This window comes from Apteryx mantelli, chromosome 2 (assembly GCF_036417845.1).
Source record: "Apteryx mantelli isolate bAptMan1 chromosome 2, bAptMan1.hap1, whole genome shotgun sequence".
NCBI lineage: Eukaryota > Metazoa > Chordata > Aves > Apterygiformes > Apterygidae > Apteryx > Apteryx mantelli.
Window position 1 is genome coordinate 115,494,219 of NC_089979.1, and position 26,134 is coordinate 115,520,352.

Here is a 26,134-nt window from a genome sequence, read left to right on the forward strand (position 1 = left end):
GTTCATTGTATGGAAGCTTTTCATATCACTGCTCATTCTTATTCCCTTTCTCAGTACCTTTTGCTGTCTTAGCTGTATGAGGTAGGGAGACCAGAATTTTATTTGGTATTTAAATTGCAAGTGCATAATGGATTTATGCAGAGGGACATCCAGAAATCATTAATAAGAATAGTCACCGGTGAAATGTAAATATAAAGGCCAAGAAAAAAGGTCCAGTTTTCTACTGTCCTGGATTGAGTGAATGTTGAAGCACAGAGATGAGCTGATTCCCCTAGCATACAATCAGAGGCAAAAGATGCCTGCCCTGAGCTCACACAGTTTTCATAACTGGTTCTAGATGGTTTGTACATTCTGTCAGAATCTGACTAAATTTTTGCCTGGAGTAATAACTGAGAGGAGGATCACATGAAATATTGAAAATTAAAGCTCTAGTTACTGCTACTTGCTAAGAAACTTCTACAGAGGATTTGAAATATCTCATAAAGTGTCAAACTTCTGTTGTCACAGTCGTTGCAGTTCATTCTGAGTTTTATGACATATATATAATTATAATTTATAGAGGTATAACCACACCTCTATGTTCAAGAAATATATCTTTTATTAATATGAAGGTCCATCAAAACCTCTTACCTGTATTCTATTACCTAGACTTCAAGAGAGCAGTTCAACAATGTATTTGGCCTTCCTTCAATCTTATTTTCTTGGGAGATGCTAAATGTGTGTTGATTTATTACCAGTAGGGATCTCTGCTTTTGAGGTGGTTTTTGTAAGCCCAAGAGGAAGATGCTATGGGGCACATATGCTGTGGTCTGTTTTATCCTTTCATCTGAACAATCAGCTTCATACCAAATTGCAACAATCATGGTTTCTTACAGGTTTCAGATTGATGCTTAATCTCTTATTTGTTTTAGATTTCTAGAATTGCAGAAACTGATAAGAAACTTCTAAACTCATTGTTGACTTTCTTAGAGTAACCACCTTGAGAAATCATTGAAACAGAATAATTTCTTTTACTTCCATGACCTTAATGTAAGTTAATTATTGTTCCTGTTCACCACTTAAAACCTGTGCTTAGTCCTAATGAAACTGATGAGATACCTATGTTTAAAAAAATGCACAATTATCTTGCTGAATTAAAATTCATCTTTGTGTAGCCTTATTTTTTAATGAACTATAGTGGTTTTACTGAGATATCATTTTTCAGTGCAACATCATAGTGATTAAGTCACAGTAAACACAACGAAACAAAATACATCAGAAGTTTAGCTGTTGTTTATACATTTGAATGTATGTTTGACAGCAATAGAATAGCTTTCTATAGTTAGTACAGTCATCCCCTTTAAACTGAAAGGGAAAACTATAAATGGTCACTCATTTTCTCTTGTATGATAAAAACTGATCTCTGATCAGATCTAAAAAATCTGTATTGAATAGAGTTGCTAAATATATCTTGTGATACAGTATTTGCCCCCTATAGTCCATTTTGTGCATGAATTTATTGTGTTTTTAAAGTATGATAGTTTAGTAGCCAAAACGCATTCTCTGGTAAGATGCTACTGATGTATCTTAAAGCTTGTTATGTTAACACTTTGCTGATCTTCTCCTTCCTACCATTTGCCTTCTTTGGATTTATTGAGATTTAATGGACTCTTTAATAGGTTCAAATCTTTATTCTTCTGAAGGCAACACTCTTGCTGTCATTTGGTATATTCTTTGAGAGCCCGGAATAAAATCCCTTTCTAAGCATTCTTTTGTAGCAATTGCTGTTCAAGCTCTTTCCGCTTAAACAATATCTTCTATCTATATTCCTCATGACCTACTGCTATAATACACACACACATTTATGTGTACATATTTGTGTTGCATCATATCAGCCATGAATGTGGCTAGCATTTTTTTTATACCAAACCTCTACAGAAAATGTAAGTCACTTCCAAAATTCCTGCAAAATACTCTAAAACTTTATTTACCCCAGCTTTGTTTACCTTGATGCTTATCCTATTTTCTTTGTGATTATCCCTTAAAAACATAGAAAGATATTGCTGGAACCAAGCCAGTATGCTTCTCATCAGCTGTGTTCGCTAAAACACAAATAAAGATCATATTTAAATTAGACTCTTTTACCTTAATTCCTTTTTTCTGCTTTGTTTTGGTGCTTGAGTGCTCAGTTTCAGTTAGCATTACTTGTCTTGGGGAAACTATCTCAAGTAGTTTATTTTGAAAAGTATAAATACACTAAATAGTCTTACTACAAAAGTAAAGTTAGGAAAAAAATTCTTAATGGTTAAAAGAGATCCTTGCAATAGAACAGCAAGCTATTGCTCAAGTAACATTGCTAAATGTGCATGGATATATTTGAAGTTGTTCAGCTGTAATAGGCTCATTAGACAAGACTGAAAGGTAATAAGCTCATGAAAGGTTGTTAGCTCGTGTTTACAGTATATACAGGATTCAGTCATCTCTAACTTTTATAGGAAATATTCTGATTTTAATGAATGGAAACTACTCAGATATGACTGCTTTCTTGATCTTTAAAACCTGATGTCAGTTTAGTTGAAGTGTTTAACTTTTTATTAAAAAACAGTGCAGCTGACTTGCTTACATAACTTATCTGTGCTGTGTTCTTTTCTTTCCCCAAAGGAATAGGTGAAACTTAGAGCAAAGGTGCATAAGGACTAGTAGAACTAGTTTTTTCTGTGCTTTAGACTAATAACTTTCAGCACTTCATGCTCTTTGAGAGCATCCCGAATCTCTTTAAAGCACATTCACCTAACACACCACAATATAAGGTGGAACCTTTTCCTAGTGTTACAGGACAGACAAATCATCTAATGTTTTAAGTGGGGTTCTTTGCTGCTTAGAATATTCTGCACTGGAGATATGTATTCGTTTGGCCCTTGGCCAAAGAGAGAAGGTTAAAATAGAAGCTATCTGTTGAAATAACTATCCCTCTTTAGTCTGTGGTGCTTAAAATATTTTTAAATGACCTTCGATATTGTAAGAATAGAAATTATTCAGAGGTCATGCTGGACTCGATCTCTTTTTAAAAAACAAACAGTAATTTTAATTTGCCTCATAACAGAAGTTAAGCAGTGTAAACCAAATCTTGATCTGACTCAAGTCAGCAAGAGCAGAACATGGTCAGCAGTAGCTATTATTCTCTGTTGTTGGTCAGTTAAGTAAAGCACTTCAGCTAAAGGTTTCTTTGTTGCAAAGACAGTCCTTTGTATTTTTAGATGAGGAGTTTCATATACTGCATTTTTGTAAAGTGAAAATACATTGTTATTAGGGATACAGTAAATCTTTTTTAAGTAGATGTTGGCTGTCTTAATGTTTACAGAAATTTTGCTGGTGTCATTTTCTATTTCTTTCATTGATACCATATTAGTACATTTAAAATTTTAATTAGTTTGATATACAAAAATTAATCTGTAAAAGTTAGAGTTAATTTCTATAACCCTTTCCTTCAATCTTAAATCATAAGTGAGTTTAAAAAAAGACTGAAATAGAGGAATTTTTTTTAACTTTATTAAAGAGCAAGCTAATTTCCTTTAAATTGTTGATGGCATTAGAATTAATTTTCCCTTACTGAATCACATCTAAGAAGCACCAGAATATCAACAGCCCAGCTCCATCACCCGCCATGTCCCAGTCTCACGAGGTTTCACAAGACTCATTTATGTCCATAGCACTGTCATCTTTGAAGTATATAAAAGCTCAGACAGCTACTTTGTATATTGAATGTATAAAGTGATGCCATTATCTGAATTACATTATTCATCTGGCAGGCATACTTTTCTTCAGTGTTCATAAGACTATCTTAAATTAGAAATCCTGCTCTGCTATAAGGTGCAGCTTTTTGTTGTGCAAATGATTCATATTTATTCAAGATACGGTGTTATATTGTAGCTTCCTCAAATGCTATTATGGAAATATTATAAACTGAAAGTATGTTAACTCTATGTACAAATAAATACTATAAAAGGTAGTATTACCTGGATGTTACGTGTTACAACAGTGTACTTTATCAAGTAGTGCTATGTCAAGTAGATGTAATAGGAACTATAAATCCTGGCAAATACCAGTGCCAAGTAAGCTTTATGTAGTCTTTGCAGGGGTTGTGTTATGTTTTTAACATAGCTTTCAAACAGTTTTACTGCCCAAGAATACAGCAGACCTTAACACACACATTTGGGGGATCTTGTTCAATTTTAGCAGAGGAGCGTCAATGCAATTTGCATGTTTCGTATCAGCTGAAGTATTCATTAGTTGCTTCATTGGGTCAAAACACACAGAGCATAACTGAAAAAAATGAAAGTAGTCTGCGTAGGTCACAGTCTGAGGAGTGCTGACAGAATACATACTGGCCTATGGTTGGTATGTGGACACAAAACATGTATGGATCCTCTGTACCATTCACAAAGTCTATCAGTCTTTTTAAAATGTAGAAAAAATAGCACATCCTCCTTAAAAGCAAATTTGCTTAACTAATGAATTTCTAGAATCATGGTAATAGTTTTTATAGGTTTGGGGGTTTTACATGTGCCACAATACTAATCTGCCCTTGCTGTAATTCTGACAGTTGCTCCAAGCACATTCATGGCCAAATATGAACTGGCTTGATCTTTGTGGTTGTTTCTGACAGCCTCACATAGTGATCTTAAGGTTAAACAGGAATTATGGGATGATACAGGGAAGCTTACAGCATTGCCATAGCACTAGAACTCTTCACAAGTACTAACTGGATGTGACACTTCCAAACATCTACACAACTTTAAAGTATAAATAAGATTAGAAAATACCTTCTTTGTCCTCTTACAAAAAAAAAAAAAAAAAAAATCCTTTTAAATGCATTTTCTGTCTTACCGAGATACTATCTTTGATCTGGCAGTATGCCTAATGACAAACTTCTAAAAGCATGTTGAGGCCCTTTGTTTCTCAAAAATCCTGTCAAACAAGCCTCCTTGATTTCCTGTTCCAGTATTGCATAGATAATTAAAGTCAAAGCAAGGACTCATTAAGTAATTAATTTGCTGCCTCTACACAAATAAATCTGTGCTCCCTTCTAAATGTTAATGTGGCCAATGTCAACGAGCTGTAAGAACTTTGTGGTGCTCTGCAACAGGAAATCCTAAAATACTTTGAAAGATTTTGTAAGAAAAGGGTTAAAAAGTAACAAAGTAGCAAGCTTCTGCTTTGAAAAACAAGGGCCTTCCTCTGTTAGAGCAGTCCAAATTTGCCTGCTGCATCCATGAAAGCTGCTCATTCAGTGAAGGTCAAAGGTTTTGTTGTTGGTGCACCAGCTGATCATTTGTAAGCCTGTCAGGCTGTACTGCTGAGCATAACAAACTGCTGTGCTTTGCCAGCGTGCGTGCGTCACAGACCCTGGGGTTTTGCACAGGCATTAGTCAGGCTGTATTTGGAAATGCCCCCAACTGCACCTTGCACTGCTATATTAGTGTTTCCCAAGCAAGAGGAATTTTCTTTTGCTTCTGCAGCTGCTTCTGCAAAACCCTCTGGTAAGTGTGCACAGCTTCTGTCAGCAGGACTGACTCTGTCTTCTGCTTGCATTTTTAAACCAGGGTTACTAGCTAAGTCATTACTTAGTTGTTTGTTCTGACAAATTACATTTTAAAGTATAAATTTGATAGCATAGAATTGACAACAGCATTAAAGGAATAAATACATTTACCAGTTTTTATTGAATAGCTTAATTCAATTTACACTTTCATCTACTTTTAAATACGTATCAGAGTAGTCTTAAATGTAGGTACTTTCAGAGTGTTCTAGCTGTGTACCGTGCATGTCTGCTTTATTTCTATACAGCAGGAATAATAAAGATCAAATAATATAGCAGACCAATTCTTAAAAGGACTTGGTTGGTTTTTGTTGGCAGCCTGTATGCAAGCCCTGCGTCTCTGGACTCTGCTTGCCACCTGTGCTGTTGCAGTAGGACAAAATCAAGGACAGAAGAATCAGGAGTGCCCTAAGCTCAACGCACAGGTACTGTCCTTTAAAAGCACAAGAGAAAACGCTGTTCTCATGTTTTCTGTGAACACTGTCTCTCCAAATCTTTTTTTCCAAATTAAACATCAGGATCCAGCACATTTAGTGTAAAAAATAATTAAAAACTGAAATAAGAAAAACAGGAAAAAATTTTAGTATGCATCCCAGTGCTTAGGTAGTGAAGGGCCCTCCATTTATTTCATATAACCGGTGCTGGGTCTCTAGTTCTGCAGGATGCTGTCAAGCAAATGTGATGATTTTCAGTGCTCTGTTCTTACATTTCCATAATAATATTTGCCTATTACTTTTTAGATAAGTAACCTTAAGGCTATTTCTGGTAAAAGTACTAAAAGAGTAATTTGCTACTTACTAGCTGCTAAGGAATTTCTTATCATATTTGAGTTTATATTTTATGAACATAAACTGCATTATGTTCTTGCTTTTGGCAATTAAAATGAAAGGTGCCTGTCCTGAGCTCCGGTTCTGCTAGCAGAGGCACAATCAATAGCACAGTTCTCTTGACTAGCTGCACATAATGGAGTGATTGATGTGATTACACTCAAGTCCAGTAGCTTTTGATGTCCCTGTCCAAAAGATAAGTCTACTAATAGCTGGGGCTGCTGAGAGAAACCTCTCTTGCACTTATGGACCAAAAGTCAAATTTGTGTCTGAATTAAAGCCAAGACACTTAAAGCTTTACAAGAGTGCATGTATGTATATAGCTGGAAGAAGAGATACACACACACACACACACTCCCATCCTGTGAATTTTGTTATGGCCTCAGCATGGCTTTCTGCAACTCATACACCGCAAATAGCATAAGTTACATTATGCTTGCAGGCTTTTTAAAAGTTTTCTAATGAGCTGTTTTGTAGACCAAGCAGATCTAAATAATGTTCTGTAATAACATCAAAAGAAGAAAGGAAATGGAAAAGAAGATATAAATATAAATCAAGCAATGTACCCCTTTTCTTTACAATTTCACCAAACTATTGCTTTCTGCCACCAGGATGCTGACATCCAATTTTCTTTAGCTTGCCATGGTATCAGATTTCACAGCTATCACTGATGCCATGCCCTGCCTTTTTTGGTACAGCTCATAAGTGAGTGTGTATGATAGCTAGTCTCAGACCTTGGAATCAGGCATTTGCAGTTCCCAGAGTAAATGTAGTTTCTTCTTGGCTTTTACCATTTTACATGGAAGCTGTCACCACAAACTAGGAAATAAAATTTACAAATAACTGAATCCTGTCCATTTTATCGTTTTGATTTGCATTTTACTTGCCCAGAAATAACATTCATAGTTCCCTGTCCTGGCCATGCTACCCTCATTTGTCCTCTACATCAAAAGTTGTTAATAGGTTTGGAACCTAGTCTAATCTAAGGCAAGCTTACCAACAAATTTTAAAGAAGAAATCATGTGATAATTGAAGTTCTCTGACTGTCAGTATTCACACACATTAAAATATAGTATCATGGCTAATTTTTATACATTGTCTTATCACTTTTATGACTTCATTATTTTCATCTTCAGTATGTTTGTAAGTGTGAGAACATTCCTTTTTATTACTATTATTAAGAATTTAGACATGCAATACTAGTGCCTAACCAAGTACTCTATCAGTGAGTGAGAATTATAGAGAAGTTCCCTTAAAACTTTATCAATCAGTGATGTAGGGCGTTTTATTTACAGTGCTTTTAAAGAGGCGTCCATATTAGATTAGTCTTTGTATAATAAGAAAGCCATATATGCCAAGTAGTGTAGGTTTACAAGGTTTTCAGTGCAAAAATACTTTGCTCCAATTTTTGTGTTCAAAGGATTTCTGAAATGCTATTGCTTAGCACTACCTAGCAGTCTTACGATGATAACCTCTTATTTTTAGTTATTGCTAGTAATATTTCAGACTGTGTATCTAGATTAGATTTTGAAGTGAGCCATATCTCCACGTGGTTAAGATGGCAGGTCATGGATCATCTTGTCCTTCCCTACTTAAAATTACAGTTAGTGAAAACAACAACAGGGCCCCACAGTCTTCCTTCACCTGAACTTTCTTTTTATTAGTGAGTGGTCTAACAGACATTTAAAAAAATACTTTTTTTTTTTTTTTTAAATCACAGAGACTTTAGATGTTGTTTTACTGGGTGGGAGGAGGGAAGCATCTCCTTTAGCACTCAGTAGGTCAAAAAGTTCAATATAATCTTAATTTCAGAATAAGAAATTACACCTTGTGCACACAATCAGTTATTAATTCCCTAGGATACCTGAATGGAAATATTCTTCTAGAATTCTCTTAGATACCTGCCTTTTATTTTAGTGATTATCACCAACTCTTTGTTTATGAATCTGGCCAACACAGCATACACTTCTGCTAGAAAGTGACTAGCATTGTGACTTTCAGCAGCTGTGTACTTTTCCTGGCCAAGTTTAGCTAAGGTCTTAAAACAACAATAGTTAAGTAACCCACCAACCATTAATACTAGATCTTGGTAGGAAGATTTTCCACTTTTGAGTCACTAAATAGATATATAATTCACTTAACTGGAGGGTCTGTCACAAAATACACTCGAAATTGTTATATTAAGGAGGAGGGGAAAGGATGGCCCAAATTCCGGAAAATGGTACTTTAAAAATCACTGTGTCATGCTTTGAGGATTTCCCACATTTTTAATAATTTGGATATAAAATACACACAATGCTTTGCAATAAATTGAATCATTTCATCTATAAACCAGACCTAACAATTCTAAGGAATTTGTGCAAGGGTCTAAATCCTAATTAACTCTTATCACAGAATCCTTACATACAGTCCCAAAAAGGATTAAGTATGTAAAAAATAAATATTCCTGAATGTAAACATGTCAGAAATAAAACAGGACCACTCTTACAATAGTAACAAATACAGAATAACTAAGTGTTTTAATCTCAAGGAGTGGCAAAATGATGTGGGGAACAAAACTTGTTTTACATCTCCTGAATCAACTCCAAGATTCCCTATAAAATATGTATATAAAAAATACATTTTTATATATTATATTTTAATGTACACACTGTATCCATAGATGTCATTTCTTTATCTCTGTGAGTAATCATATAAAATTTAACAGTCTTTGGAAACAAGCATCAGGTTTTAATTTTCCAGAATCTTTAAAACAAATGAAGAAAGGTTTAGTGGTCAGATGATACCACATTACATGCATTGTTTCTGTATTTACCTTTTTAGAAACACTGTAATTTTACACAGCTTTCCATTAAACTTGCTATTGATGCCAGGGACTTTAGTGGGACCATGCTTTGGGTCTTAAGGTGTTTTTTCTTGTTTTGTCCCTTCCCCTGCCCACCCCCCCCATACACACACAAACTATATATAAGCAGCACCCAAATAAAACATAAAAGCAGCCTTGTTCACACTCTTGCGATCCAGTTGTATATAGGAAACTATTTTAAAACTGAAATTCAGAGTGGTCTTTATATTAAGTAGTTTTCCCTCTTTATTTTACCCAGTTCCATAGATGCATGTCTCATGTACTGAATAGACTTGTTGTTTTCAGAACTATCCTTGTTGTAAATGACACATTCTGTGATTTGTAGGACTGGGGGATTTCCAAACCTGCGTGAACCCATTACAGTTCATTCATCAAGGTATGATTATAACATTGTGAACTACAAAAGAATTTCCTACATCCTTAGTCCAGTCACCTCTTATCACAACCCCCCCCATCTTTTTATTCTTTTCATAAATCAATCAAGCTCAATCTGAAAAATAATTTTTTCACTTTTGTTCTCCTTGCTTCTCTTTAAAGGCTCCTTAAAAACCTGAGAGACTAGAAACCTGAATGTGTTTGTGGCCAGTGTGTACGTCAACCACAAATGACCTGTGGGAGTTGTAATCTTTTAACGTCTACTTCAAAAAGATACCTGTCTCAATGAACTATTTCAGTAACATACAGGCGTCCTTGATAAGAAAGCAAAACTCTTCTCAGACCTTTATATAATGACAGAATAAATGAGAGCACTTAAGTGTTTGCTTGATGTACTTTCAGATTCACAAGGAAGCACAAATTCCTTTTCCTGTGCTCGTATAATTTTAGTCCTGTATGTAGAAGCTCCTTGCTCCTAAAAGCTTTCTTTTCTTTGCTAGGTGTTGTGGAGTTTTTTGTTGGTTGTTTCTCCAGTTGCATTCTTCCCAGTTAGCTGATCCATCAGAAATTTGGGGCTTTTTGTACATATGGATTTGACTCCTAGAGCTTTCCTGAACAATTAGTAGAAACACAGAGCTTATCAAATTAACTGCGCTTTTCTTATTAGCATTTCATTCTTCCATGTTCTTTCATCTCTTATCAGTTCTTTTCAACTTCAATCTGCTTGTTTTTTTCAACTATGAAGAATGGCAATTATGCAGCAAAAAACAACAGCTAGACTAGGCAGAAGTGTAAGACGCTGGAGAAGACTGTTTGCCAGAAGACTGATGATTGCTTGTAGTGATTGCTGGAGGCGACATTCAGCTTCATATACTTGTAATAATGATAAAGCCTGAATAAAATTATTACTACATAATGTTCAGTTGTAAATATAAATACAAGGAAATACAGATGGTCACACTACCTATTTTGACTAATCATATTTGTCTGAGGCTTTATCACATGCCATATGCATGAAGACAACTTGTTTTTGCTGCAGAAGACTTTTTCCCCTATATTAGAATACTCACTCCTACCTCACTTCAATCTTTGTGTGAAAATGAAACTGTATTAGGAATAAATTAACCAACAGAACTGATCTTTAGTAGGAGTACAGTATGTCAGTTTACAACCTCAAAGCAGGAAGCCTTTATCATACTCAATCTTAAGCAATGTCTTGTTTAACATCATCTACTGAAGTATTTACTAAGGGTGTTGTTCCTCAAGCTGTTTCAAAACCTACAAAAGTCTGAAGTAAAGCAGTAGCAAACAATCCAACTGTCCTCATACAGGCTCTCCCTCTGATCTCTCCATCCCCCCCCAACAGCTGTTCTGTTTAAATCAGTTATATTATGAAGTCTGTTGCTTAGTATCTACGTAAACCAAATGATGTTTGAACTACTTCTTACAAAAGGACACATTTAGATTTCCCTTTAATTTTTGCATTCTAAGTCTAAAAATATATAAACAGTTTACCTCCTCAAAGCCAAAGGAATTAGATTAGTCAATTTATAGTGGAAAAAAAAAAATCACAAAACAGAGTCAAATTGTTTTACCTTTCAATATAGAGAAACAGTGCTGTATACCCATGAAAGAGCTGTTGTCTGGCTATTTCAGTTTTGTCTACCAACACCATATAAAATGCAGGAGAAATACCATAAAACACCTTGGAAAGAATTGCAGGTTTTTAATGTTTTGTTTCTTGCAACTAGATCACTTGATATATTTCTAGTATTTGTGAATAAATGTAAATGCTTTGCAGATGTAGTTCTCAAAAGATGAGGGAATTCCTTAATGGGCATTTTCATGAAGGTTTTGTTATGATCATTAGCTGTCTCAGAGATTCCAGATCTGGTACAGAGCTGGCATTTGGAAGACAGTCCAAGTATATGTTTTCTGAATTTGCTGTGCTAATAAAAGTAACAAGGAACTGCAACTACATAAAAAAATAACTACATTAGTTTAGAAGGTACCACTTTTACAGAAAATGTCTTTGCCATAAGGTTTTCCTCAGGTCTACAGAAAACAGGGGAAGTGTAATTCTTCCAAATTAAGTGATTCTCGCTATGTGAGCAAATGAGAGAGCCAGTAAAGGAAAGTACAAATAAAAGAAGCAGATAAAAAGGAAACGATGCTTATCTATCAAAGGGAAGAAAAATGGATTTGTGATTTATAAGTCATTTGCTTAATTCAGTTCCCAGAAAAATTCTAGAAAAAATAATCAAAGTATTTGCAAGCATTAGAAGATAATATGGAGATGAGTAAGTACCAGGGGTTCATGAAGAATAATTCATGTGAAACAAATCCAGTTTCTTTCTTTATCAGGCTTATAAAGCAAAGTAGTAGTAAATATCATGTCATGACTTTAGAATTTTTGGCAAGATATTATGGTATAGCTAGAACTTTTTAGATGGGTAGAAAACATGGAAAATTATCAAAGGTTCCTGATTAGACTTTTAGAAGGATCTCTCCTGTCTGTTCTCATTAGCATCTTTGACAACACCAGCCAAAAAGTGGCCATGGGTATACAGGAGGATTAGAGTTATTTGTTATATTTGACAAATATGAGCATTGGTCTGGAAGAGCAGATATATTCTAGTGAGACTAAATGCAGAATTTAACACTTTTTGCAACTAATTATTTCTACCCAACAGTAATTTTGAGAGATATATTTGCAAATTTCCAACTGAATTTGAATCAGTATTGCCATATTATTGCTAACAAAGAAAATGTATTCAAATGTATATGCAAAAATATTATCTGAAAGACATAGGATGAAGTTAGTCTTTCAGCTGGAGTCTTTTCAGTGCTGAGCAGTGCAGAAAGGTTATATCCAGTTACGGATCCTGTGTTTCAAGAACAATGTGGATCACATGGAGGGGCCAGGATAACATGAGCAATGATCAGAGGTTTAGAAAAATGCACCATGTAGAAGAGGATTGAAGCAATTGGGGTTCTTTAGATGAGCAAAAAGGAAAAACATCCAAGGGAGCATATATGAAGGGAGCATATACTTTTCTCCGTGTACACTTTGGTTAAATCAGCTACAATTGCAGTAAGAAAAGGTTAGGTTTAAGAAGGGAAAGGGGGAAAGGTTAGCAAATTAACAAACTTCTCTGGACATAAAGATAATTGAGTACTGAAATACCTTGCTGCAAAAAGTGAGGAATGAGTGAGTGGAGGTTTTGAAGAATAGGTTAGACAAGCATCTGTTGAGAATGATGTAGCTGTAGTAGTTTCTACCTGAGGTCAAAAAATGGACTAGAAAAGATACTTAAAGATCCTCCCCGCTACTTTTTCCCCTGACACGAATGTCTTTTCCATTACAAATGCATGTATCTACAGGACTGCTCTTAGGAGACTAACATTGGAGGGTTTTTTAAATGACAGCCTGGTTGCAATTTGACTACAAGTTGGTTGTTACTAATTAAAAATAATAATAATAATAATAATAATAGGTGTAGTAGCATCAAGAGCAGGAAGAAAGAATAGTGTTGCATGACCTAATAACTAATTGGTCACATAAGAACTCTGGTAGTTCCAGAAACATGTCTGGAAATAGAAGGATTTGGAGTTTTTTGTTGTTGTTTTGGTTTTTTGTTTGTTTGTTTGTTTTTAAAGCTTACTGCAGCAAAAATTACATACCAGGTATAAGAAAAGGAAAGCTGAGTGACAGAACATGGAAAATGTAACTCCTAGCGTTACTTCATCTCCTAAGTTCTATATGCAGATAATAAAACTTACTACTTGTAAATGGCCATGTAAACAGTTTACGTATGTCTGAAGACTTTGCTTTAGGAACAGTCCATACAGGATATAAAGGAAGGAAATACATATTATATTTGGAAATTTCTGTCAGTAAATGTTACCTTTAGTATTTCTGCAAGGTTGAAGAGAAACTTTTAGATTAAGCAAAACTTCCTTTTTCTTTTTTTAACCCAAATTTATCATATATCTTGATGTTCAGGAAATATTCTTCTTTCAAGAGGAATATTTGGTGTGATGGTATATGTTACTTGGGAAGTTTGCAGCAAAATGGTTGATGGACTGGCTGAGGAGCGGTGCAACCTGTTGTCCACAGACACGCTGCACAGTATTCTCAACAAAACAATGGGACTCTAAAACCAGCCTCTCTTTTTTATCTGTGTTGAGACTTTAAGTGCTTATTAACTGCACACAGAACTAGTTTTAAGGTGCACCATTTCCCAATGACTTATTTCAACTACAAGGTGACCCTGGATGTCCCATTTCTCTGCATTTCCCTTATTTCCTGCAAATGTGATTGTCTTTTCTTTGAGTGTCAACTTATTGAGTAATTTGATATTAGAGAAGGGAATGAAAACATATGGAAAGCAAACAAAACTGTATGCGCTCATGAGTTTGGATATCCAGAGTTCTCTGTTTCTTCTCACTCTTAACTTGTCTTCCTGTCCTGATTTAAAAACCTGAGCATGTCTTGATGTCATGTGAAACTGTTTCTATATGCAGAGTTCCAGTCTGATGGATAGTAGGTATTACCTAGTAAGTTTTCTCTATAAATGTCTTTGTTCTTACTCCTTAGATGCCAGAATTTCAGAAGAAGACTGTCCATATCAAGGACCCAGGAAGAGTAGAAGAGATTATTTGTGGCCTCATCAAAGGTGGAGCTGCCAAACTTCAGGTAAAAATAATAGAAGGAGTAACCAGATCAGAATGAAAGCAATCATAGGACTTTAGCTCTAGGCCAGCAATTTTGAGAATATATATAACAGAAGTCAGCCTTCAGGTAACCTCCAAAATTTGTATCCGTCAACTTTTTTAGTAACCCTTGTTGATTCAAGTGTAATTCAGCCAGTCTGTAATTAAGTAAATGATACAAACATAAGATTTGTAATTTCAGGAAATATTCTGAGCAAAGGAACTAAAAAAAAAAAAAACAATTTTCTTAAGAAAAAGTTATTCTGATGGAACATTCTGGCTTACATTACTGTAGTTCAGTAAGCTAGGGAGATATCTGTGATGGATTTGCTGCTCAACTGCAGCTATTGTTGATCATTCAGAATTTCTAGCCATTCTTTATTTTGTCCCTTCATGTTGTAAGATGGTTTTGCTTTTTCTTTTCTTAAATAGATTATTACAGATTTTGATATGACTTTAAGTAGATTTTCCTACAATGGAAAAAGATGTCCAACTTGCCATAGTGAGTACTTTTTTTTTTTTAATATGAATTGTTTTGTTCAATCCTTTCAATTTTTCCCAGATTTTAATTTTCTATCCCACTTATCCCTCAGTATGAGATTTGATATTGACTTGTTAGCTAAACTGTACATCCTAATGAAGAAGATTTAGAGTGAGTTTCTATATGTAATTTTATGTGTATATATATGTTAATTACAGTCTATGTGAATTAAATTCAGATAAGTTGTCATATACAATTACAAACTAAGTTTTGAACTGTAAGATGTGGGTGGTTGTATATGGTTGACATATTTTTCTTAAGAGCCCATAATAGTCCTGACACTAGGAATCAGATAGTAAGCTTCTTGGAATTTCTTGACATTTCTCCTTTGTTTTAAAAGGCCACAAGATAAAAAGAACCAATTTACTAATGAAGTGGGAATACTAAAACACATAGGATGCCTAATGATGATTTCAGAAACAGTTAAGTCTCAAGAAAGAAAGAAAGAAAGAGGCTAGTAATGAACTTTTTAACCTTTTGATTCAGAGATGAGGGGAAGGATAGTAATACATCTTCATGCTCATGAGAAAAAAAAAAAAAACATGCCTTTCAGTTGTTGCTGGTAAGACAAGTTCTGAAGAAACACAGTACTATGTCATCAAACATTGTCTTCTGTGCCATTTACAATGTTGTAGAGATAAAGCAGAGAAATATAATGTCTTGTCTAAAACTTTTTTCCCCCTACAGACATCATTGATAACTCTAAGCTCATCACAGAGGAATGTCGGAAAAAGGTAAACAGAAAACATTAACTATTGGTTCCTCCTATAGGAACTGTTTTTATTCTGTCAACACAAAGTAGAGACTTAAACTGCACTGTGAGACAAAGGATACTCTCAAATCCCTACAGCTCTGAGAGCTTCCTCACTGACTGCAAGGGAGTCAGAATTTCATCTGATCACGAATATAATAGAACAGGACTACTCGTGTTCTTCATAGTAGCATATAATTTGGTTTAACAGTGTCCACTTTTTCTTCTTTGGTATATCCACAAGCTAATTCTTTTTGTCTGTGCAAAGGGTATTTCAGATTCCATTGTACCTAAATAAAGGAACTAGAATGAAGGAAGTTATTTTGATTAGCTAGGTCAAACAACAAATGTTATTTTATAAAAATACATTAAACATCTTCTTTGTTTGTTTTCTTCAGTTATTACAGCTGAAAGAAACATACTATGCTATTGAGATCGACCCTGCTCTCACTATTGAAGAAAAATATCCGTATATGGTGGAATGGTAAGCAGCATCTCCCATCTTAAAACTGTACTAATATTAGATTTAATACCAAGTCTCTAAAAGCACATGAATGGCTGCGATAAGCCTTTGGCTAATGCATTAACTGAGTTGATCTCCGAGTGTTGCATAACAACTGGTTTTGCTTTGCTGTTAACTTGAATGACCAAGAATTATATAGGATGCTTTTGGTCATGAGATTTAATGATGTATCTTTATCTGTAAGGCAAATTTTTTGTTTGTGTTCTAGGTACAATAAATCTCATGCACTACTCATTGAACAAGGCTTACAGAAGGATAAATTCGCAGAAATTGTGAGGGAATCTGATGTTATGCTGAAGTAAGTTCCTTTGATTTGAACAGTACTGGTCTGAAGCATTTTTCGTAGATTCTTACTGTATGTCTTTCAGTTAAAAAAAAAAGAAAATACTTGGAATGTGACACCGTATTCTTAGAAGGCAGCAAGTTCATGTCCCCTTTACTGATATTTCACAGCTAAAGCCTATGATGATCACACTGTATAAACTAGAGATCTGAAAGTACAGGTTTTTTGTCACATCAAAAGGGAAAAAAAAAAGTATTTTGAGTGCCATCTCTACAAACTTCATTTCTGCAGACTTTCACTGTCTCAAAATTGCAGTGGTGACTTTTTTTAAAGGGGGAATGTAGAGTTCAACTTTGTGCCCTTGAAAAACCTTCCCTATTATAGTTTTATCTGAGGTAAAAATACAGTGACTTGAGGAGCATGTGTTTTATTGCAGTATTGATTATTGTTCTTCCTCTATGGCCAAAGGCAAGTTTAAAAGCCAGCAAAATCCTTGCTTTAAATGTGCTGTGACTTCCTTCTCTTTTAAAGTTCTCCAAAGTAATCATCTGTAAATTTTGAGTTTTGTTAAAACTTAACTTCCGGAAGTGTTTGTAATACTGAGTAAGTTCTTCTCTTTTGAAAAATAGACACTCACTATCTCTGGCTATTTAAAAGCCTAAGTCTATTTGGGTTGAATCTTCATTCACAGGCTAAGATTCCAACAAGAACTTTATGGGGGGAAAAGGAAAAAAAAAAACCACACCTCTAAAATTCTGCCCTTCAATATCTATGTCACGAAAGTGCACCTCATTCCTTGAGGTGGTACTTAGTTACTGAAATACTATATATTAGTTTTGATTTGGGTATTGAAAACTAAAAAGCTTTTAAGAAAAAACAGTAAGAATATTTTCAGGATTTAAAACAAAAAAGATATTTTGTTTTACAGGAAGAACCTATAAAAAGTCAAATCTTTACACTAGGAAGATTGAAAGGAGACAGACAGCCTGAAAGTATCTAGAAAGAGTTCTGCTAGTTTGGGTAGGGGGAAGCGTTTTTCAATTTGAAGTCTTTAAAACACAATCAGATGTTTGGGGAAAAAAATGGTATAGACCAAAACAAAACAAACTGCTTGATAGAGGACTTTCTTGCTAAAACAATATGCCTTGTGTTAGGCTGATGGTTCTTGCTAACCTGAAAAGGTGAGGCAAAGCAGATACAGTAAAAGGCTGAGGAAAAGTTCGTTTTCTATTCCAAAGAAGAGAAGAAAGTCTTCCAAAAACTCTGACTTCTCTTGGCTTTTTTTATTTGAGATTTGACTTATATTTGCATCCTGTGTTGCAGAGAAGGATATGAGAACTTCTTTGATAAGCTCAATGAACATAACATTCCTGTGTTCATATTTTCTGCTGGGATTGGAGACATTCTTGAGGAAGTTATCCACCAGGCTGGGGTCTACCATTCTAATGTCAAAGTTGTTTCCAATTTCATGGATTTTGATGAAAATGTATGTATGAAATAACACATTTATCAAAAATAATGGTTGAAGGATTTAGTATCTATTTATATGTACTATAGATGAACACTTTAATGCAAAAGATGTAGCCAGCTGCTCTGTCATTTAGAAAATCAGAACTGCATAGTCAGCCACTCTCCCAGGCAGAAAGCAAGCAGAAGGTAACAGTTCAAATACTGTTAGCATAGTGCAACTAAGATGCCATTCGTTTCCTTTAATGACAACCTCACAGTCAGCCCAGTGCAGAACTATTTCTCCAAGTGAGGAAGATCACTGCCTGTCTTGGGTGTTAAGAATGCTACTACAGTCATTCTGTCATTTAACAGAAATTTATCTTGTTCATAATTAAAGAATAAGTTGTTCAACATTAGTTCTAGAGCAATATTTTCTATTTCTTTCCAGACTCTATCCATTTATATAATACCAGAAATAACTTAAGTGTTTTTTAATAGGGAATATTAAAAGGATTTAAAGGAGAATTGATTCATGTTTACAACAAACATGACGGTGCCTTGAAGAATACAGAGTACTTCAAACAATTAAAAGACAACAGTAATATCATACTGCTGGGGGATTCCCAAGGAGACTTGAGTATGGCAGATGGAGTAGCAAATGTTGAACACATTCTTAAGATTGGCTATCTCAATGATAAAGTAAGTAGCCTTGTAACCTCGTAAACTTTGAGTGAAATGTTGTGAATTAGCAATTGGTTCATTAATAGAAAGTATCAAATATCAAACTGAGTGTCATTGTCATGCAAGGCCCATATTTATTATGAGATTTCAAACATTTTTCATGGATTTCTTGCCTCTGGATGTTTTTTTCTGACTCATAAAGTTATGAAAACACAAATGTAAATTGCTTTGCTTTTTGTACCGAAATTCTTCTGAAAAGGTGTTTTGTTAGGAATTAAAATTCAGAGACTGGAAGAAATTAATTCTCTGATTTTTTTTTTTTTTTTTGGTCCCTTCCCCCTTTCAATACTGGATGAGTAATTGAGCAAACTATAATTTTTCAAATAACAAACTTAGGCTATGTCTTCTATTTTGTATTTGTCTGCCTTTCAGGAACCTGAGAAAGTAGTTTCACTTTCAGTATCCTTATATGTGAAATCTTGGGATAAACTGTAGGTGTTATACCCTGGAATGTGCACACAGTTAATGTCAAGTTAGTCCTACTCTCAGTCATCCTGTGGAATTCACTCATAGGAGTGATATATATTTGCATGGCTCATTCCCTGATTTTTGGTGGGAAGACAGGGCAATATTTTAGTGAAGAAAAATCTGTTAATACTCTAAAACTAAGTGGGTCTTTATCCTTTCTGCAATCAGGTAGATGAGCTTTTGGAAAAATATATGGACTCTTATGATATTGTCTTGGTGAAAGATGAATCCTTGGAAGTCGCAAACTCCATCTTACAGAAAATCCTGTAAACTGCAGTCTCAAGTCACTCCGTTCCTTCCAGGAGGCAACTGGACAGAAGAGCACACTTGTGCCATCTTAGATGTGTTCGTTACTCATTTACAGAACTGTTTAATTTAATTTAAAACTTTTATCATCATTTTGGTATTTTGAAGTATATATGGTACCAATTGTCAACTAGAAGCTCCTTTTACTGTTGTTATGCTGTTCTTTGTCTCACACTCCTATTATAATAACTAGATTTAAATTGGATTTATAGATGTGATAAACTGCTGCTGATGGAATACTATGGTTCACTTTCTTTTAATCAGGCATTTCAGAGGAGCATTTTAGAAAATGTGGCTATTTTGTAAAATCGAAGGTGTAAACGTTCTGTGAATAAGCAATGTACACAGGTTTGTGTTGCCTTTTTACATTACTGAGTTGTCTTTCAAAGAAGAGACTTCAATCTCAGCTGCACTTTGAAGGATCTTACTAATATGCTACAGATGTTCACAGAAGTTTTTCATACCTATATTTTTCTTCAGTAAAAATGCTTTATTCACCCAATTCAGGCAAAGTGTTTGCTATTAATAGATTTTTGTTGAGAAGTTTGATCATTACAAAATATTCTATATCCCTACTGTTTGTTTATCCTCTGTGGAATTGGGGGGGAAGGGGGAGAGAAATCATACTGTTTTAAGTCAGTATATTTGAATTAAAGAAAGTTTCTCATCCTCGTACCAACAGATAGTTTTACAAGTATCAGTATACACAGCCATAACTTTAGCCCCTTCTCAGATCTTATAGTTAATACTACTCCACTTCTATCCTGTTGATTCATGTCAAAGCTAGAATAGGGCATGTAAAGTAATTTCTCTCTGAATTCAGCTGCTCTGGACACAAACTCAGAACAGAGCTAGATCTTAATCTTGGCTCTTAAAAGCTGAGTCAAACCATCCTGCAAAATAAGTTTTCTTGCTCCCAGCCCCATGCCTCAGAAGCAATTAAAGAACACCATTCTAGACTTCAGGCTGCCTGTGGGTCACATTCCCATTGTCCGCAAATAAAAGAACTGATATAGCATCTATCTCTTCTAGCTTCACTCTGCAAGTCCTCACTATTAAACATCTACTGAGTCATCAGACAGTATTTCCCTTGCTACTGAACATATTACAGTACCTTTCAGCATCATGTACAGATGATACAGCTTAATGTAGCTGCAGCTCTGGAAGCTTCCTCTGGTGTGTTGCAAGAGAAGTTAAAGACAGTGTTGAGACCTGCTACTAAGAGGTCTCAACTATTCATTCATTACTTCAACTATTCTATTCATTAATAAAATGGAGGCAATCATACATTTCCCTAACGTGCAATATAGTCATTGTCCCCTCTTTGTTTTCTTTTATGCCCAGCAGGATCTGTGTCATCTTCTGTTCCCTAAGGAACTGTAATGAAAATCTGGGAGAGCTTAGAACTGCATTCTCTCCCAGTGGAGAAGTTACACAGATCTCAAAAAATGGCTTCTTTCCTGTTCAGCATGTGGTCCAGTATCTAAATGCCAACCATGTAACACCAAATTTATATTAGTCCACATCAGCAAACTTTTATCTGTTACCATGTCTGCTGGGACTTTTTCAAGAAGGCAAGATGTTTTAGTTTCCTTACCCTGTCCCTGCAAGGAAATGAATGCATTAGCATCCACTACAGAAAACTGGAGTTAAGGCATCCCCATATTTTAAATGGGTGGCAGAGCCTTGGTACGCCATCTGAAGTAGTCCGAGCACTCCTTGTGATCATATTGCATATCACATGCCAGTAGGGAACTGCTGAGCCCAGAAACCTGTTACAGATTCCTCACGTACAACCTACAGCCATGCGATTCCCTACTCCTGGCACTGCAGCAACTGGATCCCCAACAGCAGGAGCCTTAAAAGCCATCTATCAACCAGAAAGCCATTTAAACCATAAGGCAACTGAGGACAGGATCAAGTCTTGGCCTCTCTCCATTTGAGAGTCATGACCCAGGTGGCAGCAGCAGCAGACCAGGAGAGCTGAGAGTGCCCCAGCAGTGCCAGCAACGCAGGGAGACAGGAGCAGCAGTCACCTCAGCCCTGGCCAGCCAGGACCTGCCAGCTGGGGGCAGCTGTGGGGAGTGGAGCAGCTGCATGGGGTGAAAGCAGCACAGGAAAAGGCGGCAGGTCGGGCTGTAGTACATCACCTTGGAGCAGCCAGGCCAGAGCAGCTTTGTGCAAGTAGTCATGAAAGAGGTAAAACCTCCTTCCTGCCCCTAGCGCCCAGGCAGCATGGCAGGAAGGATGTTCCTCACTGCACAGAGTGAGTTCTTGCTCCCTTCCTTCTCCCGCCTGGACGTGCCAGGGAGCCAGCCCAGTCCCTGTCCCCACAGCCTCGCTGCCAGGCTGCGCTCTGCTACACAATCTCTCTGCCTGGCCAGCCCATTTGCCTGGATCGTAGGGGAGGGCAGCGCAGTCATATTGCAAGAGTTTAGGGAGGGAGAGGAGCCTTCCGTGCTGTCATCTTCTGCCAATAGATACTGCTTTCTGCACGGTAGGCAAGATAGGTAGGGCAACGCCGCATGTGTATGAATCCCCACAGGGCTTGGATGTGAGCTGCCTGCTCAGCACCACCTCGGGCATGCCTACACTCTTTGGGGAGGCTGCAGCATTTCCAGGGCAGGTCAGCAGCCACACAATTGGTTTAACATTTTGATTTCAGGAACCTATAGAATTGGCACTAGCTGAGCTAACGTCAGGGTTTTGGGGGTCTGTTTTGGGGGGGGGGGGTTGTTTGTTTGTTTTTTAACTAAGAGATTATACAGGATCTTTTGTAATAGCTGTCAAGTAAAGTTCAAAAGGCAAAGGCCTTCTGAAAAACTCCTGGGTGTTTGGATGTACTGCTTAATCATCATCCAATCTCCATCTGCAAGGGGCTAATTACCAGGCATTACTCCCAAAGTTTACACTGCAGCAAGTTTTCCCCTTGACAGGCAGGCTACCTTTGGAATCCAGATAAGAGAATTTAGAGCATGTGAAAGGCAACTGATAGCCACAGCTCACAGCACAAGATGCGTCAGCAAGACACGCTGGCACAAGATCATCCTGACTTCATTTCTCTACAGAACCAAGCATCAGTTGAAAGGAGGGGGCATTTCTGGTCCCTTTGTGAAGCATTTCTGAGGGGCACGACTGTCCTTCAAGTTCTTGTCCAGCTGGTTTCAGAATTTCATGCAAGCTCATTCATCCTCCCCACAGATTTTTTTCTGACCCTCACCCAATCCCACGGGAAGCAAACTTATCACTCCTTCAGCATGATGAAGGCCATCATTCAACCCAGCTGTGATTAAAAAAAAAAGTCAAATAGAAAAATACATGCAAAGCAATATGGAAAAGGGTTAGGCAGTATCTTTAGAAGCAATTATCAAAACAGATATCCAGCTCTGTCTTAATTTGAGTTAGTAGATTAGTATTCAGCCAGCTGTAGCCCAGGAGCAGAGTCACCTGATCATTTTGGGAAACATCTGACTATTTCCAAAAACAGCTAGGTGAACGCTTAAAACTCTTTGCCTTGACAGAGGATTTCAGGTCAGGCAACCATCTCTCAAGCATTGCTTAAGCAGGACTTTTCATTGTTCATCATCTGCTTGGAGGCAACATTGAATTGTCACTCACCAAAAGTTCAAACCGCAATGACAATCACTTAAAGAAAAGGATTATTACCCTTCCACAACTATGTTGGTAGGTAAAAATCTGCAGCACACTTTCCTGTTCAATCACGAAGCCCTACCAGTCTCAGACTCTGTGTTACAGGATGCCTGAACGGTGAGAGCCTGCTCCGTCCTTCTGCTTTGGGTGGGACATAGGAACAACAAAGCCATATAGATGCAACAACCACATTTAACTGAAGGACCCATTTCCTGCACAAAATCTGAATCAGGCGGTCTATTTAAAAAGATCATACATTTTACTGGACAGATTACCAATATCCTTTTATCATCTAACAAGTCAGTAGTTTAGAGAAAAATGCAAAATGTATTTATAGATATCTTCCACTTTTTCAGAACAAATAAACAAAAGAAAACAGAAGCCACTATCTATTTTTGATCAAAATCCCACCTTTTTACTCACACTATTTTGTCTAGAAAAACTAATACTATCAATCACCTCTCCAAAACCACGAGCAAGCTGCAGCCCAGTTACTTCAAACACAATTGACACTGCAGTTATAAGTTAAACCATCCTTCTCCAGCAAGTCTAATTCTTGTAACTTAAAATTGCCATCCATATTATGCACTCAGTTTTAGGAAAGAATTATTATTATGCCACAAGAATTACTATTATGCTAATAGTACATTTCAGTTGCGATCAGCTTGGAAACGAAAGTATCATACACATTTCCCCAAACCTTTACATAACAAAAAGTGTATTTCTAACATTTAAAGCAAGGAATAAGAAGCAGAGTTACATGAATTTGTTACTTAGTTTTTCCTCTACTCACAATATCTGTTCTCTGTAGCACATGTCCAAGGTCAACTATTTGAGACCTTTATCTAGCTAAAAATGTTTCCTCCTGCTGAGTGGGTGTTGCAGCCTCCTCAAATGTCCTCTTACTGCCAAAGACACGCTAACACTCCTGAACTGAGCAAGACGCTTGCACCAAGGACTAGCTAAAGATGCCATTTCTAAGCTTAAAGGAAGATCTGAATTAATAGTTTTTCCACACACAAAGTTAACATTTGAGTTCAACAACTGCAAGAAATGCAAACTCTCATTCTGGTAAAATTTTTGAATATACTTAAAACATGAGTAGTTATACAGTATAAAGTATCATCTGTGGCAAATGAGGGTAGAAAAATCATGCAGAAAAAACACTTACAAATACCTGGATGTTTGTGGGTAGAGCCCTCTTCCCTTAAACCTTTGCAAGCCAGCAGGTAATTTTCAATCTTGACTGCAGCCAGCTTCCCCTCCCAACAGGCTGCCTAACAGGAGCCAGCTGCCTGTCTCCGAGCCTCACACCTGGCTGCTTCATTAGAGCAGCAGCAGTCTAATTTCTGAAGAGTCTCTCTCAAGCTAAAGAAAACCACTTATTTTCATCCAATTATCAATGCTACTTAACCTTAAAGAGTTGTGCTATTTTTCTAAATAGGTAACTAAGTATCTCAGTTAAGTGGGTACAAAAGTATCTAAATAGATACTTTCCACATAAAGTGGAAAGTATTAAAAAAAAAAATCAGAAATATTTATTTCCCTTCTAACTAGACAGGGATGTACAGGGATTTATTTATCACTGGAGCTGTGAGGTGGAGGGGCCATGCTCAGGTTCTCCCCTTCAACATCTGCCCAATTCAACTTCGCAGCCAACCCTGCCTCCCCCCAGGATCCAGGTTTCTTGCCTGGCAGGTAGTATGCCACCGGGCTGCGCAATGAGAGCAACCATCGAGCTCCCACAGGCCTCTTGGGAAGATCTGAAAATATTTTTTCTTTTCCCTCTCATGGGAAAAATGCCAGAGCCCATACGCCCCAGCGCCACAGGCAGAGGCCGTCAGCATAAACACAAGCATTTTCTGGCAAGGAAGAGCACCTTTGAGGTGCCTGCCCTTGGAGGTAGGCACCTCTAGCTGTCAACAGAAAAGAAAGCAACTCACTGCGTCCACATAAGCATTTTAAAATTCTGGATTTTATGCAGTTCAGCCTCACGCAGCCAGCTAGTCCTGGCTTCTGTTGCCTTTGTCTGGGCAAGTAAATAACTTAAATAAATACAACTCCTTCTTCGACCCAAGTATTCTGTAGCAAGTTCTTCTGGTTTATTCTCTGCTTTCCCCCAAAGCTGCATACTCATTTCAGAAAATGCCGTCTCCAGGTGCTTTTTTTTTGGGGGGGGAGGGATGACAAAAACTTCCTCTGACAGGAAAATGTCATTTAGATAGATCACAAATCACATTTGCTAAGGCCGGGGGAGCAATGGAATGAGAATTTCACTCCTCAGACATACACCGGTCAGAGGTCATGGCAAAGTCATACCTGTTATACCATCTTCCACTTGCCCTTCCAAAAAACTCCACCAAAACAGTCCAGAAAACTCCAAAAACGGTCTTCCCAATTACCACCTTGCTGTTCCGCTGTGCCTGGTGCTGTGCCTTGTCCTAAATGTGCCCTGCAGGACAATTCTGCCGTTGGGGCTTTCTGGGAACTCTTCAGAGCCCCTCCAGGGATCCTCCATGCAGAAAGACCTATTCACGAAGATCTCCTCAGCTCAAACAATTTTGGATATTCAGCTGACATATTTGTCTTTTTGGGGTGTACTGGGTGACTATGTATGAGAAGAGAATAAAGAGTTACTTCCACACTGCATGTGAGGACTGCTTCTGGCAGCACTCAGTCTCACCTTGCTTCCAGCTCCCAAGTGGAAAAATACATATATTTCAGCTCTGTAAATGTGCAGAAGCAATGAATCTGAACTACAGCAATAGGCGAGCAATCAACCTCCAGATAAAATGAAGGGGAAAATTTTATGCAGCAGTCTTCTGAGAATGCTGCTTTCATGAGATATTAACATTTCTGAGCTGCCATTTAGGTAACAAACATTTGGATTCCACGTGCAACCCACTAACGTCCATGGTATTTACATCAGATACAAAGGGCTAACATTGTCCCCAAAACACTGATTCTAGAGCTATCGACAAAGTGCAGATAGGAACCCTCAGCTACGAAGCCCAGTGGTTGCTTTCACTAGCCTGGGCAACAAAACAGTGATCCTTTGG

At 36.8% G+C, this 26,134-nt stretch overlaps 1 protein-coding gene across 4 annotated transcripts in view; it reads left to right on the forward strand.

Moving 5' to 3' along the window:
- NT5C3A (5'-nucleotidase, cytosolic IIIA) overlaps positions 1 to 19,999 on the forward strand; it is a 29,885-nt gene extending 9,886 nt beyond the window's left edge. The window contains exons 1-10 of one of the 4 annotated variants that reach the window (XM_013948189.2): positions 5,970 to 6,003; positions 9,597 to 9,647; positions 14,247 to 14,345; positions 14,795 to 14,864; positions 15,591 to 15,637; positions 16,053 to 16,138; positions 16,386 to 16,475; positions 17,784 to 17,946; positions 18,408 to 18,608; positions 19,287 to 19,999. In XM_013948189.2, the coding sequence (XP_013803643.2) occupies positions 14,247 to 14,345; positions 14,795 to 14,864; positions 15,591 to 15,637; positions 16,053 to 16,138; positions 16,386 to 16,475; positions 17,784 to 17,946; positions 18,408 to 18,608; positions 19,287 to 19,388 (858 nt within the window). In that variant the 5' untranslated portion in view covers positions 5,970 to 6,003; positions 9,597 to 9,647 and the 3' untranslated portion in view covers positions 19,389 to 19,999. Of the gene's footprint in view, positions 1 to 5,896; positions 6,004 to 9,366; positions 9,648 to 14,246; positions 14,346 to 14,794; positions 14,865 to 15,590; positions 15,638 to 16,052; positions 16,139 to 16,385; positions 16,476 to 17,783; positions 17,947 to 18,407; positions 18,609 to 19,286 lie in introns of those variants that run through there. The other 3 variants (XM_067291272.1, XM_067291273.1, XM_067291271.1) reach the window with 3 other exon arrangements.
- The last annotated feature ends 6,135 nt before the right edge of the window (positions 20,000 to 26,134 follow it).